The sequence below is a fragment of the Elephas maximus genome, chromosome 6 (assembly GCF_024166365.1).
Source record: "Elephas maximus indicus isolate mEleMax1 chromosome 6, mEleMax1 primary haplotype, whole genome shotgun sequence".
Taxonomy (NCBI): domain Eukaryota; kingdom Metazoa; phylum Chordata; class Mammalia; order Proboscidea; family Elephantidae; genus Elephas; species Elephas maximus.
In genome coordinates, this window is record NC_064824.1 from 87,902,934 (window position 1) to 87,919,431 (window position 16,498).

The 16,498-nt window shown below is 37.0% G+C and overlaps 2 protein-coding genes across 2 annotated transcripts in view; one reads left to right on the forward strand and one right to left on the reverse strand.

Annotated features, from left to right (window-relative positions):
- LOC126077915 (translation initiation factor IF-2-like) overlaps positions 1-4,943 on the reverse strand; it is a 420,687-nt gene extending 415,744 nt beyond the window's left edge. Inside the window, exon 1 of the mRNA XM_049887665.1 lies at positions 3,919-4,943. Coding sequence (XP_049743622.1) covers positions 4,121-4,732 — 612 coding nt within the window. The 5' untranslated portion in view covers positions 4,733-4,943 and the 3' untranslated portion in view covers positions 3,919-4,120. The remainder of the gene's footprint in view (positions 1-3,918) is intronic.
- ANKAR (ankyrin and armadillo repeat containing) overlaps positions 1-16,498 on the forward strand; it is a 105,928-nt gene that overhangs the window by 57,972 nt on the left and 31,458 nt on the right. The window contains exons 11-16 of the mRNA XM_049887668.1: positions 384-552; positions 11,461-11,702; positions 11,879-12,032; positions 12,116-12,277; positions 14,514-14,620; positions 16,344-16,466. Of these exons, the coding sequence (XP_049743625.1) occupies positions 384-552; positions 11,461-11,702; positions 11,879-12,032; positions 12,116-12,277; positions 14,514-14,620; positions 16,344-16,466 (957 nt within the window). The remainder of the gene's footprint in view (positions 1-383; positions 553-11,460; positions 11,703-11,878; positions 12,033-12,115; positions 12,278-14,513; positions 14,621-16,343; positions 16,467-16,498) is intronic.

The following is a 16,498-nucleotide window of genomic DNA, read 5'->3' on the forward strand; positions in this document are numbered from 1 at the left end:
CAAATGCGATTATCAACTACAAATCCAATAACCACCATGGCAAATACATCCAAATAGAGCACTCTATTCAATTGATCTTACTGAGTTGCTTCATTTTTTAGATCCTTGTTAAACATTACAGTGAACTTGCAGCCTTTTTGTATAAAAGAGGCTATTTTCAAATATATTTATAGAACACTTGCCCTGAAATTTGCTCAAAGAGGTGTTGTCATTTAGTGTGCAGTATCAGTATAGACACATTTGTTTATGAACAATTGTTCTCTCCTGACTAAGCAGATCTCTACAGCAAGAAAAATTATAGACTTGAGTTTATAATATATAGAGATTGTATGTATCTTAAATAAATTCAATGGTAATTATATTTTTTGTTTCTTAATTTTTAGAATGGAATTCCAGCTCTGATAAATCTCTTGCAGTTAAACATAGAATGTGTGCTAGTAAATGTAATGAACTGTATACGGGTATTATGTATAAGAAATGAAGACAATCAAAGAGCAGTGAGAGATCATAAAGGAATCAAATATCTTATCACATTTCTGAGTTCGGATTCAGGTGAGCTTTTATTTCTGTATTATTCTAAAGTGGCCAGATATATTAAGTGAGGCAAACAAAAGACTGAACTTGTCTCACATGAACAAATGTCCTGGATTATTTTAGAATGGATCTATAAGTAAATATGTACGACCACCTAAGTATCCGGAACACTTAAACTGTTGGGTTTGTGAAACAGATTCAATGCCGAAAGGCATAGTTGTTTTTTTGTTTTTTTTTTTTAATGCTCAATTAGGCATGTTTATAAAGAGAAATATTGTCAGGAATGATGAAAATAATACAGATGATATGCCCAGAGGACTAGATGTCACTTTGTATAAATAATACACACATGGATTATTAGAAGCTATTTTGCAATACAACTAGAATTTCAGATTTGCTGTTAGATATTTGATATCAGAATTTGAGGTCATCAGGCCGTAAGCCAATTATCAGGTTCTACAGCACGCAAAGCACCATGCATCATAGCACCAAGAACACCGGAAGTTTGATGTAGTTTCTGCAGCTACTGCAAATGGACTCTTAGGTTCTGTAGGAATTACGTCATCCCAGTAAACGTACCTAACAGTGTAAGTGTCAAATCTAGGGTTTTCCTCAAATTTGGGGGAGAAAAAATTGGGGAAAATCTCATCCCTTTTCCTTCTTACTCAGTTTTATCATCTTTCTTTCTGTTCTAGTTCAGCAGGAAAAAACATGGAATAAATATTTTGTTTAAAATGTAAGAAAAGGTTGGGGATAGGGAAATGTTACGGATAGCTTGACTTTTTTTATTTCAAATTTAAGCAAATGTCATATTCTCTATAACGTAGTGAAATGATTTGAAAGCTCCCTCCCTTCATTAAAAATTCCTTAAAGTCATCTGTTCCAAGTATCCTTCCATCCCTAAATTATGCTGTATTTTATCATTTAAGAATATCATTAGAGGTTAGCTTTTATGCATATCGTTACCATATCATTTTTGTGTGTTTACAGTTTTGTTTTGTTTTGTTTTGTGTGTGTTTTATCTCCTATTTAAAATTTAAAGATAAGGATTAAGTTTTCCCCTTCCTTTTTATACCTCCTAACCCCAAATGCCAGAACAATGCACACAATGAGTAGGGGCAATTTGAATAAATAAATGAAAAATGAGTTCAGTGGAAAAAAAGCTACATTATTGGACATATTTTTCAGTCTCTTGCCTTGTCTGAAACTTAAATAAGAGTAACTTTTCCTATACTGTAATCTATATTATCTCCTCACTAAAAGGAAGATAAAAAACTTAATTTTGAAATAAATTTTAATTATTTTTCTTCTCTATTCAAGCTCCATTTATAATTTAAGTGCTTTAACAAATAATTCTGATGGATGTTAGGTGGATTGTTAAGTTGTATGGGGATCAGAAAAGAATTTAATTAATTCCAATATCCTCTTAAACTTTCTGAACCACATCAAACAAACCCAAATTGAGGCTAAAGTAACTAGCCTGTGTTCATTAAAAATGTCTAAGTAATAAAAGACAAAGACTGAAGAACTGTTTCAGATCATAGAAGACTAACGAGATATGATAATAAAATGCAGTATGATCCTGGTCTGGATTCTGTGTGAGAGGAAAATAAATTTGATAAAGGACTTTATTAGGAGAATTAATGCAATTTCATTAGATAAAAGTATTGCATCTGCTTTTGCATAACTGTAGTTATGTAAAAATATCTTATATCCTTTGGTGAAGGGTAAGACGGTACACAGAACTGGGGAATCCAGCACAGCTTGTACAAGGCAAGATCAGAAAACTAGAAGGAAAAAAAAAAAAAAGAAAATATCCTCTTAGAAAATACACACTGAAGTATTAAGAAGATAAAGGGCTATGTTGTATGTATGCAGCCTAATCTCAAATTTAGAAAAATAAAATTTATAAACAGGTCAAACCCATCGCCGTCGAGTCAATTCCAACTCATAGTGATGCTATAGGACAGAGTATAACTGCCCCATAGGGTTTACAACGCTGTAAATCTTTATGGAAGCAGACTGCCACATCCTTCTCACATAGAACGACTGGTGGGTTCGAATCGCCGACCTTTTGGTTCACAGCCAAGTGTTTTAACCACCGCGCCACCAGGGCACCTTATAGATACATAAACAGATAAAAATCAATATGACAAAATGTTAAAGATCAGTAAATCCATGTAATACAGTTATTTTTAAGTGGTGTCTTGACCAAGTTTTGAGGCTCAGCTAGAAGCCAATCAGTTCCTCTTCTTAAGAAGTTGATTAATTTTATATCTCAACCACTTCCCTTACTGGGCTCTCACACTCCAGGGCCAGTATGCCCTGGGTTCAGGTATCAAACAACTAGGGACAGCCCCTACACCTGTGCTCTGGAGTCTGTGAAAGAATTAACATCAGTCAGTCTAAAGGGAGCTTGTGAATTCTAGTTAACCCTACTTCTCTTGCCATACTTAAGCCACCTGCTGTGGTTCCATCTTGGCCCTGCTTGGCAGCCTTCTCTCATTTGTAGCTCTAAATTCTGCCTGTCAGCTATCTGAGTGTCTTTGTGTTGTGCCCCACCATCCAAAGAACCAATAATCCTAAACCATCAGTGGCTCCGTGGAAGAAAGATGTGACAATCTGCTTCCATAGAGATTTACAGCCTCGGAAACCCGGTGGGGTCACTATGAGTAAGAATCAACTCCACGGCAGTCAGTGGTGGTGGAATATAATTATTAAACAAGTAAAGAGTTTACTGGAGTTCTCTTGACTTATTCTTGCAAATTTTCTAAAAGTTTTTAAAAAGAAAAAATGCAACTGGTTAATAAACATATAGGGAAATGTTTAGCTTCCCCAGTAACCAAAAATACAAAATAAAATGAGATGCTATTTTTTTCCACCTATCAACTTTTTTTAAATCAACTTAGCAAAGTTTATTTATGTACTTATTTTTAATGACAATATCTATATTCAGGAAGATACAGTAACATTGATACTCTCAAACTCTGATTATATAAGGGTAGAATGCTATTTATTATTTTTGAAAAGCACTTTAATGGGATGTATTGAGTTATTCCAAAAATTCCTAGGACTCTATCCAAAGGTGGTGGGGCAGGGGGAGGGAAGGAATACAGATAGGAAGGAAATACGTTCTGTACAAAGAAGATGTCTCTTAAGCATCGTTTAAAAGAATAGAATTTTGGAAACTATATATTTTCAAAAACATCTGAATGGCTAATGAAATGTGATACACTTCTTTAATAGAATACTAGGAAGACACTGATGTTCATGAAGAATGAAAAAAATGTTTTAATGCTAAATGAAAATGCAGGATATTACTTTTGTATTAAAACTATGTTAAAAGAGGGGCGGAGCCAAGATGGCGGACTAGGCAGACGCTACCTCGGATCCCTCTTACAACAAAGACATGGAAAAACAAGTGAATCGATCACATACATAACAATCTACGAACCCTGAACAACAAACACAGATTTAGAGACGGAGAATGAACTAATACGGGGAAGCAGCGATTGTTTCCAGAGCCTGGAGCCAGCGTACCAGTCAGGTACGGCACAAGCACAGAGAGCTGCTCCACCCCCCTGAACTAACCCCAGGAGGGAGACCAGCCGGTTCGCGGGCGGCGTGGGACGCAGCCGGTAGGAGAAGTCCCCGGGAGGCAGTGACTGGTCTTGGAGCAGAAAGAGCAGCGTCCGAGTCGGGGAACCATCCCGCAGGGATTTGGACTGGATGCAGGTACGGCATAAACACGGAGAGTTGCTCCACCCCCTGAACTAACCCCGGGAAGGGGACCAGCTGGGTCGCGCGGGCGGCGTGGGACACAGCCGGTAGGAGAAGTCCCCGGGAGGCAGCGACTGGAATTGGAGCGGGGAGAACAGCGTCCCAGCCGGGACACTCGGTCACGGCACAAGCACGGGGAGCTGCTCCACCCATGTGAACTAACCCCGGGAGGAGGCCCAACTGGCTCTCGGGTGCGGCACAGCCACGCGGCTGGAGGGACGAGAAGTCCCCGGGAGGCAGCGACTGATTTTGGAGTCGAGAGTGCACCGGCCCAGTAGGGGAGCCTTGACGCTGGGCGTGGGGCTGGAAGCGGAGGATCTGACCGTGACTCCAGCGGGCCAGACCCCCCGGGGGCAATCTCCACACAGCCAGCACACATAGGCGACGCGCCTGCGGGAATCTCAGATATAATAGTCATTCCAAGCAAGACAAGCAACTCTGGCTATATTCTGAGGTGCTACTCTCCTATCTCTCTGTTCCCTCCCCCACCCTCCCCAGGCGGCTTCATTAACATCTGAATAGCCTGAGCCAGAGGGAGAACTCTGATAGGGATCTGACTGCAGTTTTTTTTAGCGGATTTTCTGGTAAAACTAGTTTCCCAGTGATGGCTCGGAGACAACAATCCATATCAAACCACTTAAAGAAGCAGACCATGACAGCTTCTCCAACCCCCCAAACAAAAGAATCAAAATCTTTCCCAAATGAAGATACAATCTTGGAATTATCAGATACAGAATATAAAAAACTAATTTACAGAATGCTTAATGATATCACAAATGGAATTAGGATAACTGCAGAAAAAGCCAAGGAACACACTGATAAAACTGTTGAAGAACTCAAAAAGATTATTCAAGAACATACTGGAAAAATTAAGTTGCAAGAATCCATAGAGAGACAACATGTAGAAATCCAAAAAATTAACAATAAAATAACAGAATTAGACAACGCACTAGGAAGTCAGAGGAGCAGACTCGAGCAATTAGAATGCAGACTGGGACATCTGGAGGACCAGGGAATCAACACCAACATAGCTGAAAAAAAATCAGATAAAAGAATTAAAAAAAATGAAGAAACCCTAAGAATCATGTGGGACTCTATCAAGAAGGATAACCTGCGGGTGATTGGAGTCCCAGAACAGGGAGGGGGGACAGAAAACACAGAGAAAATAGTTGAAGAACTCCTGACAGAAAACTTCCCTGACATCATGAAAGACGAAAGGATATCTATCCAAGATGCTCATCGAACCCCATTTAAGATTGATACAAAAAGAAAAACACCAAGACATATTATCATCAAACTCACCAAAACCAAAGATAAACAGAAAATTTTAAAAGCAGCCAGGGAGAAAAGAAAGGTTTCCTTCAAGGGAGAATCAATAAGAATATGTTCTGACTACTCAGCAGAAACCATGCAGGCAAGAAGGGAATGGGATGACATATACAGAACACTGAAGGAGAAAAACTGCCAGCCAAGGATCATATATCCAGCAAAACTCTCTCTGAAATATGAAGGCGAAATTAAGATATTTACAGACAAACACAAGTTTAGAGAATTTGCAAAAACCAAACCAAAGCTACAAGAAATACTAAAGGATATTGTTTGGTCAGAGAACCAATAATATCAGATATCAGCACAACACAAGGTCACAAAACAGAACGTCCTGATATCAACTCAAATAGGGAAATCACAAAAACAAACAAATTAAGATTAATTAAAAAAAAAATACACATAACAGGGAATCATGGAAGTCAATAGGTAAAAGATCACAATAATCAAAAAGAGGGACTAAATACAGGAGGCATTGAACTGCCATATGGAGAGTGATACAAGGCGATATAGAACAATACAAGTTAGGTTTTTACTTAGAAAAAGAGGGGTAAATAATAAGGTAACCACAAAAAGGTATAACAACTCTATAACTCAAGATAAAAACCAAGAAAAACGTAACGACTCAACTAACATAAAGTCAAGCACTATGAAAATGAGGATCTCACAATTTACTAAGAAAAACGCCTCAGCACAAAAAAGTATGTGGAAAAATGAAATTGTCAACAACACACATAAAAAGGCATCAAAATGACAGCACTAAAAACTTATTTATCTATAATTACCCTGAATGTAAACGGACTAAATGCACCAATAAAGAGACAGAGAGTCACAGACTGGATAAAGAAACACGATCCATCTATATGCTGCCTACAAGAGACACACCTTAGACTTAGAGACACAAACAAACTAAAACTCAAAGGATGGAAAAAAGTATATCAAGCAAACAATAAGCAAAAGAGAAGAGGAGTAGCAATATTAATTTCTGACAAAATAGACTTTAGACTTAAATCTACCACAAAGGATAAAGAAGGACACTATATAATGATAAAAGGGACAATTGATCAGGAAGACATAACCATATTAAATATTTATGCACCCAATGACAGGGCTGCAAGATACATAAATCAAATTTTAACAGAATTGAAAAGCGAGATAGATACCTCCACAATTATAGTAGGAGACTTCAACACACCACTTTCGGAGAAGGACAGGACATCCAGTAAGAAGCTCAACAGAGACACGGAAGATCTAATTACAACAATCAACCAACTTGACCTCATAGACTTATACAGAACTCTCCACCCAACTGCTGCAAAATATACTTTTTTTTCTAGCGCACATGGAACATTCTCTAGAATAGACCACATATTAGGTCATAAAACAAACCTTTGCAGAGTCCAAAACATCGAAATATTACAAAGCATCTTCTCAGACCACAAGGCAATAAAACTAGAGATCAATAACAGAAAAACTAGGGAAAAGAAATCAAATACTTGGAAAATGAACAACACCCTCCTGAAAAAAGACTGGGTTATAGAAGACATCAAGGAGGGAATAAGGAAATTCATAGAAAGCAACGAGAATGAAAATACTTCCTATCAAAACCTCTGGGACACAGCAAAAGCAGTGCTCAGAGGCCAATTTATATCGATAAATGCACACATACAAAAAGAAGAAAGAGCCAAAATCAGAGAACTGTCCCTACAACTTGAACAAATAGAAACTGAGCAACAAAAGAATCCATCAGGCACCAGAAGAAAACAAATAATAAAAATTAGAGCTGAACTAAATGAATTAGACAACAGAAAAACAATTGAAACAATTAACAAAGCCAAAAGCTGGTTCTTTGAAAAAATTAACAAAATTGATAAACCATTGGCTAGACTGACTAAAGAAATACAGGAAAGGAAACAAATAACCCGAATAAGAAATGAGAAGGACCACATCACAACAGAACCAAATGAAATTAAAAGAATCATTTCAGATTATTATGAAAAATTGTACTCTAACAAATTTGAAAACCTAGAAGAAATGGATGAATTCCTGGAAAAACACTACCTACCTAAACTAACACATTCAGAAGTAGAACAACTAAATAGACCCATAAAAAAAAAAGAGATTGAAACGGTAATCAAAAAACTCCCAACAAAAAAAAGCCCTGGTCCTGACGGCTTCACTGCAGAGTTCTACCAAACTTTCAGAGAAGAGTTAACACCACTACTACTAAAGGTATTCCAAAGCATAGAAAATGACGGAATACTACCCAACTCATTCTATGAAGCCACCATCTCCCTGATACCAAAACCAGGTAAAGACATTACAAAAAAAGAAAATTACAGACCTATATCCCTCATGAACATAGATGCAAAAATCCTCAAGAAAATTCTAGCCAATAGAATCCAACAACACATCAAAAAAATAATTCACCCTGATCAAGTGGGATTTATACCAGGTATGCAAGGCTGGTTTAATATCAGAAAAACCATTAATGTAATCCATCACATAAATAAAACAAAAGACAAAAAACACATCTTATCAATTGATGCAGAAAAGGCATTTGACAAAGTCCAACACCCATTCATGATAAAAACTCTTACCAAAATAGGAATTGAAGGAAAATTCCTCAACATAATAAAGGGCATCTATGCAAAGCCAACAGCCAATACCACTCTAAATGGAGAGGACCTGAAAGCATTTCCCTTGAGAACGGGAACCAGACAAGGATGCCCTTTATCACCGCTCTTATTCAACATCATGTTGGAAGTCTTAGCCAGGGCAATTAGGCTAGACAAAGAAATAAAAGGTATCCGGATTGGCAAGGAAGAAGTAAAGTTATCACTATTTGCAGATGACATGATTATATACACAGAAAACCCTAAGGAATCCTCCAGAAAACTACTGAAACTAATAGAAGAGTTTGGCAGAGTCTCAGGTTATAAAATAAACATACAAAAATCACTTGGATTCCTCTACATCAACAAAAAGAACACCGAAGAGGAAATAACCAAATCAATACCATTCACAGTAGCCCCCAAGAAGATAAGATACTTAGGAATAAATCTTACCAAGGATGTAAAAGACCTATACAAAGAAAACTACAAAGCTCTACTATAAGAAATTCAAAAGGACATACTTAAGTGGAAAAACATACCCTGCTCATGGATAGGAAGACTTAACATAGTAAAAATGTCTATTCTACCAAAAGCCATCTATACATTTAACGCACTTCCGATCCAAATTCCAATGTCATATTTTAAGGGGATAGAGAAACAAATCACCAATTTCATATGGAAGGGAAAGAAGCCCCGGATAAGCAAAGCACTACTGAAAAAGAAGAAGAAAGTGGGAGGCCTCACCTTACCTGACTTCAGAAGCTATTATACAGCCACAGTAGTCAAAACAGCCTGGTATTGGTACAACAACAGACACATAGACCAATGGAACAGAATTGAGAACCCAGACATAGATCCATCCACGTATGAGCAGCTGATATTTGACAAAGGACCAGTGTCAATTAACTGGGGAAAAGATAGCCTTTTTAACAAATGGTGCTGGCATAACTGGATATCCATTTGCAAAAAAAAAGAAACAGGACCCATACCTCACACCATGCACAAAAACTAACTCCAAGTGGATCAAAGACCTAAACATAAAGACTAAAACGATAAAGATCATGGAAGAAAAAATTGGGACAACCCTAGGAGCCCTAATACAAGGTATAAACAGAATACAAAACATTACCAAAAATGATGAAGAGAAACCAGATAACTGGGAGCTCCTAAAAATCAAACACCTATGCTCATCTAGAGACTTCTCCAAAAGAGTAAAAAGACCACCTACAGACTGGGAAAGAATTTTCAGCTATGACATCTCCGACCAGCGCCTGATCTCTAAAATCTACATGATTCTGTCAAAACTCAACCACAAAAAGACAAACAACCCAATCAAGAAGTGGGCAAAGGATATGAACACACATTTCACTAAAGAAGATATTCAGGCAGCCAACAGATACATGAGAAAATGCTCTCGATCATTAGCCATTAGAGAAATGCAAATTAAAACTACGATGAGATTCCATCTCACACCAGCAAGGCTGGCATTAATCCAAAAAACACAAAATAATAAATGTTGGAGAGGCTGCGGAGAGATTGGAACTCTCATACACTACTGGTGGGAATGTAAAATGGTACAACCACTTTGGAAATCTATCTGGCGTTATCTTAAACAGTTAGAAATAGAACTACCATACAACCCAGAAATCCCACTCCTAGGAATATACCCTAGAGATACAAGAGCCTTCACACAAACAGATATATGCACACCCATGTTTATTGCAGCTCTGTTTACAATAGCAAAAAGCTGGAAGCAACCAAGGTGTCTATCAACGGATGAATGGGTAAATAAATTGTGGTATATTCACACAATGGAATACTACGCATTGATAAAGAACAATGACGAATCTCTGAAACATTTCATAACATGGAGGAACCTGGAAGGCATTATGCTGAGTGAAATTAGTCAGAGGCAAAAGGACAAATATTGTATAAGACCACTATTATAAGACCTTGAAAAATAGTAAACCTGAGAAGAACACATACTTTTGTGGTTATGAGGGGGGGGAGGGAGGGAGGGTGGGAGAGGGTTTTTTTATTGATTAATCAGTAGATAAGAACTGCTTAAGGTGAAGGGAATGACAACACTCAATACATGGAAGGTCAGCTCAATTGGACTGGACCAAAAGCAAAGAAGTTTCCGGGATAAAATGAATGCTTCAAAGGTCAGCGGAGCAAGTGCGGGGGTCTGGGGAACATGGTTCGCGGGGACTTCTAAGTCAATAGGCAAAATAATTCTATTATGAAATCATTCTGCATCCCACTTTGAAATGTGGCGTCTGGGGTCTTAAATGCTAACAAGCGGCCATCTAAGATGCAGCAATTGGTCTCAACCCACCTGGAGCAAAGGAAAATGAAGAACACCAAGGCCACACGACAACTAAGAGCCCAAGAGACAGAAAGGGCCACATGAACTAGAGACCTACATCATCCTGAGACCAGAAGAACTAGTTGGTGCCCGGCCACAATCAATGACTGCCCTGACAGGGAGCACAGCAGAGGACCCCTGAGGGAGCAGGAGATCAGTGGGATGCAGACCCCAAATTCTCATAAAAAGACCAAACTTAATGGTCTGACTGAGACTGGAGGAATCCCGGCGGCCATGCTCTCCAGACCTTCAGTTGACACAGGACAGGAACCATCCCCGAAGACAACTCATCAGAAATGAAAGGGACTGGTCAGCGGGTGGGAGAGAGACGCTGATGAAGAGTGAGCTAATTATATCAGGTGGACACTTGAGATTGTGTTGGCAACTCTTGTCTGGAGGGGGGATGGGAGGATAGAGAGAGAGGGAAGCCGGCAAAATTGTCAAGAAAGGAGAGACTGAAAGGGCTGACTCAAGAGGGGGAGAGCAAGTGGGAGTAGGGAGTGAGATGTATGTAAACTTATATGTGACAGACTGATTGGATTTGTAAACGTTCACTTGAAGCTTAATAAAAGTTATTAAAAAAAAATACACACACACACACAAAAAAAACTATGTTAGATATATCTATATCTATCTATGTTCATGAAAAATAGTGGGTGAGATTAAACCAAATGCTTGACTGTGTTTGGGTGGTGAGAATCTGGACAGCTCTGTTTCTTTTTCCTAATTTTCTATAAACTTTCTGTAAGTTTGGTTTTATAAACTAAAGGTATGCTGAATTGTATTACCTCTCACTTTTTTAAAAATTTTAAAACTGGTTCTTGAATTCATCTGAAGATGTGTTGAAGGCTGTATCTTCTGCTACAATTGCTGAGGTTGCACGTGACAACACAGGGGTGCAGGATGCCCTCGCTATGGAAGGAGTAATTCCTCCTCTGGTGGCTCTATTTAAAGGGAAGCAGCTGAGTGTCCAAGTGAAGGGTGCAATGGCTGTGGAGTCACTGGCAAGTCACAACCCTGCTATACAGAAAGCATTTCTGGAAAAGTCATTAACTAAATATCTTTTAAAACTCCTGAAGGTAGGAATTTTATAATTAATTTTCATTTTTGTAGACAAAGTATTCTATTTTCGATTTTGTTAAATGAACAGAAAATTAAAACCAGTTCTGGGATAAACATTTTATGAAACATACATACCTAAAGTGTTCAATAAATGCTCATTGAATTCATGGAATTTTTTTTTTTTTTTAAATAGGCATTTAAAATAGATGTTAAGGAACAAGGAGCTGTAGCACTTTGGGCCTTGGCAGGACAAACACTGAAACAACAAAAGTATATGGCAGAACAGATTGGATACAACTTTATAATAAACATGCTATTGTCACCATCAGCTAAAATGCAGTATGTTGGTAAGTTATTTTCTATACATAAATCTGGACAGTGTAAACAGGGAATCAGATTATCAGGCATGCCTTTTTCTTTTCTTTACCAGGAGGTGAAGCAGTCATAGCTCTAAGTAAGGACAGCAGAATGCATCAAAATCAAATATGTGAAGGGAATGGAATTGCACCTTTGGTTCGCTTACTAAGAATTACTAAGATAGCTGAAGGCACACTTCTGAGTGTCATCAGAGCAGTGGGATCCATTTGTATTGGTTTGTACGCTCATTCTCAATTTTCTAAATATCAATAAGAAAAAGAAAGTACTTAGAGAGGTGGAAATTGATCTCTTCCTCTCTATCCCACTGTCAGAGCCCTAAAGAATATTCAGTCTAGAATAAACCCGTTGCTGTAGAGTCAATACTGATTCATAGCAACCCTATAGGATAAAGTAGAACTGCCCCATAGGGTTTCCAAGGAGGGGCTGGTGGATTTGAGCTGCCCACCTTCTGGTTAGCAGCCATAGCTCTTAACCACGGTGCCACCAGAGCTCCAATCTAGAATGGGCTATTATAATTTTTTGTTTCCCCAAGACTTTGGAGAGTAAAAGTGATATAATTAAGAATTTTTTGTCGGTTTTGCTCTTGAACTCTGGTTAGAAAGGGAAATGAGGGCAATGAGCCTTGCCTATTTTGACTTAAAGCATCTCATTTTTCTAAGCTTAAGAAGAAAATGTTTTTTCTTTTAAATCTCAAGAACTACATATTTCTCAAGATGTAGAAGACAGACTTTCTAATGCTGCAGTGTATTTTCGAATTTCAGTCTCTTTTTGTAATGGTTCTTCTACGATTCATAAAGTAGCCACTGGGCCTAGTTGTTTTCCTCTAGAAGTTGTACAGTTTTAGTTCTTACACTTAGGTCTATGATCCATTTTGAATAAAATTTTGTATAGCATCAAGATTTTTTTTTTTTTTTTTTGGATATGGCTATCCAATAGCTCCAGCACCATTTGTTGAAAAAACTGAATTACCTAGGCACCTTTGTCAAAAATAGATTGACTAGATATATGTAGATTTATTTCTGGACTCTCTATTCTGTTCCATTTACCTATATATCTATCTTTATGCCATATTCACTGTCTTGATTATAAGTTTATAATAAATCTGAAGCCAAGGCTTGTACTTAAGTCCTTCAACTTTGTTATTCTTTTTCAAAGTCGTTCTTGCTATTGTAGGTCCTTTGCATTTCAATATAAATTTTTAAATAAGTTTACCAGTTTCTACAAAAAGGCCTTCTGGTATTTTGATTGCATTGAATCTTTAAATATATCTAGGAGAGAACTGATATCCTAACAATACCAAGTCGCTATGAACATGGCATATCTCTCCACAGGTTATTTAGATCTTTAATTTCTCCCCACCAATGTTTTATAGCTTCCAGTGTACATTTTTTGCACATCTTTTGTCAAATTTACCCTATGTATTTCAAATTTTTAAATCATGCATATAAAGTTTTGATTGAATGTGGACATTGTAAGTTTTATATTGATGGGTGTAGATTTTGTTTTCTTTTAAAGAGAGTTAGACTCTGCTGTGGCATGCAATTATGTCTCCTGGGATCAGTTTGAGCCTTTTGCAGCTAGCTTTTAAGCTTTGAAATAGCAAGTTTGGAGTCCTGGTGGTGCAGTGGTTAAGAGCTGGACTGCTAACCAAGAGATCAGCAGTTCAAATCTACCAGCCGCTGCTTGGAAACCCGTTGGGGCAGTTCTACTCTGCCCTATAGGGTCACTATGAGTCAGAATCGACTTGACAGCAACAGGTTTTTTTTTTTTTCTTTTTTAAATAGCAAGTTTAGAGCAGCCTTTATTCTGTAACTAACTTAACCCCACTACTAAGGGTGATTGATATCTTTCTGCCGTCTCTATCCAATGCCCCTTGTATTATGCGATCTCTGCACTCTTGCTACTTGGAGCACAAACCATCTTTAGCCTTCTGTGAACTCTGAGAATTGTTCAGCTTGCTGCTTGTAGTAGTTCTTTTCCCACCCTCCTGGAATTTTACCCCACACATGTGCAGATGAATCATCATTAATAATATTCATTTTTTAAAGACCCACCCATACCATCTTCACCCTTTAAAATCTCCCTGATATGCCCCTCAACCACTCCCTCTGAGGTGAACAATCCCTCTTCTGTGCTTCAAGTGTACTTTTATATACCCCTATTAAAGCACTTACTGCAGTGAAATCGGGTGGCTTATAAGAATATTAATTTTTGTCTCACAGTTGTAGAGGCTAGAAGTCTGAAATCACACTTCTAATTTTCATGTTTATTCGTCTTTACCTTTATGAAAAATTCATGACTATTAAAATAGTGCCCATATAGCATTTCTTCTTATAATTTACTAACCATACTTTAGGAAACTTTATTAACCAAAAATATCAAGCTATGTTTGACTTTACCATTTACAAGATGGAGAAAAGATTAAATCATTGTCATGTGGGCTTCTACAGGTGTCGCCCACACAAGCAATCCCATTAGTCAACATTATGTTGTAGAGGAAAATGCCTTTCCAGTACTTATTCAACTACTCAGAAATCACCCTTCAGCCAACATTAAGGTATGTATAAAAGTTCAAATTTTTTTGATATAGTAAAAATTAATGGAAATATTTTCAAGAGTTAGTATCTTTATACAAGTTTACAAGCATAATAAAAATATTTAATCTCTTAAAATCCCAGACTTTTTAGACAAAAGAAGTTGCTACAAACTATAAGATGGTAGTAAATTTTATCAAAATGTGATTTCTTCAAAGATGACAAGAAAGTCTCAGGTCCTTACTTATCAAAGAAGTTTTATTCCTCAGATATTTGATTGTTTATTCACAGAATTTCTTCCTTTCTTTCCTCAGATATTGATTACTAAAACCAGGGGGTAAATGGGGGTGTGTGGCTTATGTAGCAATATTTCTCAAGTATAACTGAATCATGTCCATGCTACACCATCAAAGGAGCCCTACCTTCCACAAAGCATCCTGTGTTGGCTGGCATTGTGAAGGATTAGTATGAGTCATTGAAGAGTCATTCACTTTTCTACTTATGTGTGGTAAAATATCTTTAATAAAATGACATTCACATCTGAGCAAAGCTTTTTACTGAGGGTTTGCTAAATTCAGGATATCCATAGTTGTCCAGGAAGGAAGTTATAACAACATTTTCTCAAAATGTGGTATGGGCTCTGGTGGAGAGGAGGAAATAAAAATAACATAGGGGAGAAACATGTAAGTAAATGCATCATTGTTTCTTTTAATGAAATGTATTTGTTGTCAGAAAAATGTTGTAAATTATTTAGCCTTTTGGTTATCAAAGATTATTTTATTACATGGGTTGCTTAGGGAAACAAAAGGAAGAAGCATATGCAATCTTCTGGCTTGGGTTGTAAGTAAAAACTACACTGACTTTCAAAGCAGTAGTAAATTCCATAAGACTATGGGAAATGCCACATAAAGATATATTTTTATTTTTAAAACATGCAGCTTCAAAGAAAACAGCCTGCTTCAATTGCATCAATATATACTTCAGTATATATTTTCAATGAGTTCTAAAATTTGTTAAAACAGAGCATAAATACATTTCAGTATTTTCTGTCAAACTTAGATTCTGTAAAAAAGTATTTTTGTAATAATTCAATAATCATGCTTTTAAAATTCCCAAGTTTTCATAGAAATGCTTAGTACTTTGAGAAACTTCTATTGAATCCCTGTAATAACCACTGTCCATTTACATCTTCCTAAAGGACATCAGAATGTGCATTAAATGGCTCCAGAACTAGGAAAAAAAAAAACAAAAACAACAAAACTATTCTTCAATACTACCCCGCAGTGCTCTGAACAAACTGATAGACATTCCATTAAAGCCTCGTATTATCTCAATGATCAGTAGCTAACAACCAGCTCAAAACAGCCTTTTAACCCATGCCAAAAAAAAAAAAAAAAAAAATTTACATATGGAAGGGATATAACTATATACTTAGGATAACACCTCTTTACTTGTCCTTCTGACCCTGGTTGCCTTCTCCCATGCCCTCAAATGTAGCTCTGTATTTGTACCTGCACACAAGAGGAAGGATATTCCCCTAGCTGTTAAAAATTATAAGGGATATTCCTTCAAAAGTTATAAAGCCACTCTTTAAATACTAGTCAGAGAATTGTAATCAATGGCTTATATTTTAGCAGGTTTTATAGTATCTTTCCACAACGTATCCAAAATAAATGTACAATTAAATATGTCATTTGATAAAGCATATGTGAAAAATAAACTAATTTCTCAAAACCACAAATTTAGGTTGAAGTGGCATTTTCCTTGGCATGCATTGTCCTAAGAAATGATCTGTTACAGAATGAATTACAAGAAACTGAAGGTTTTAAGTACGATGATGTTCTTTATCTTCTTCACTCACCTGATAAGGTAACACCTTTATAAAATGTAAATATAGAAGA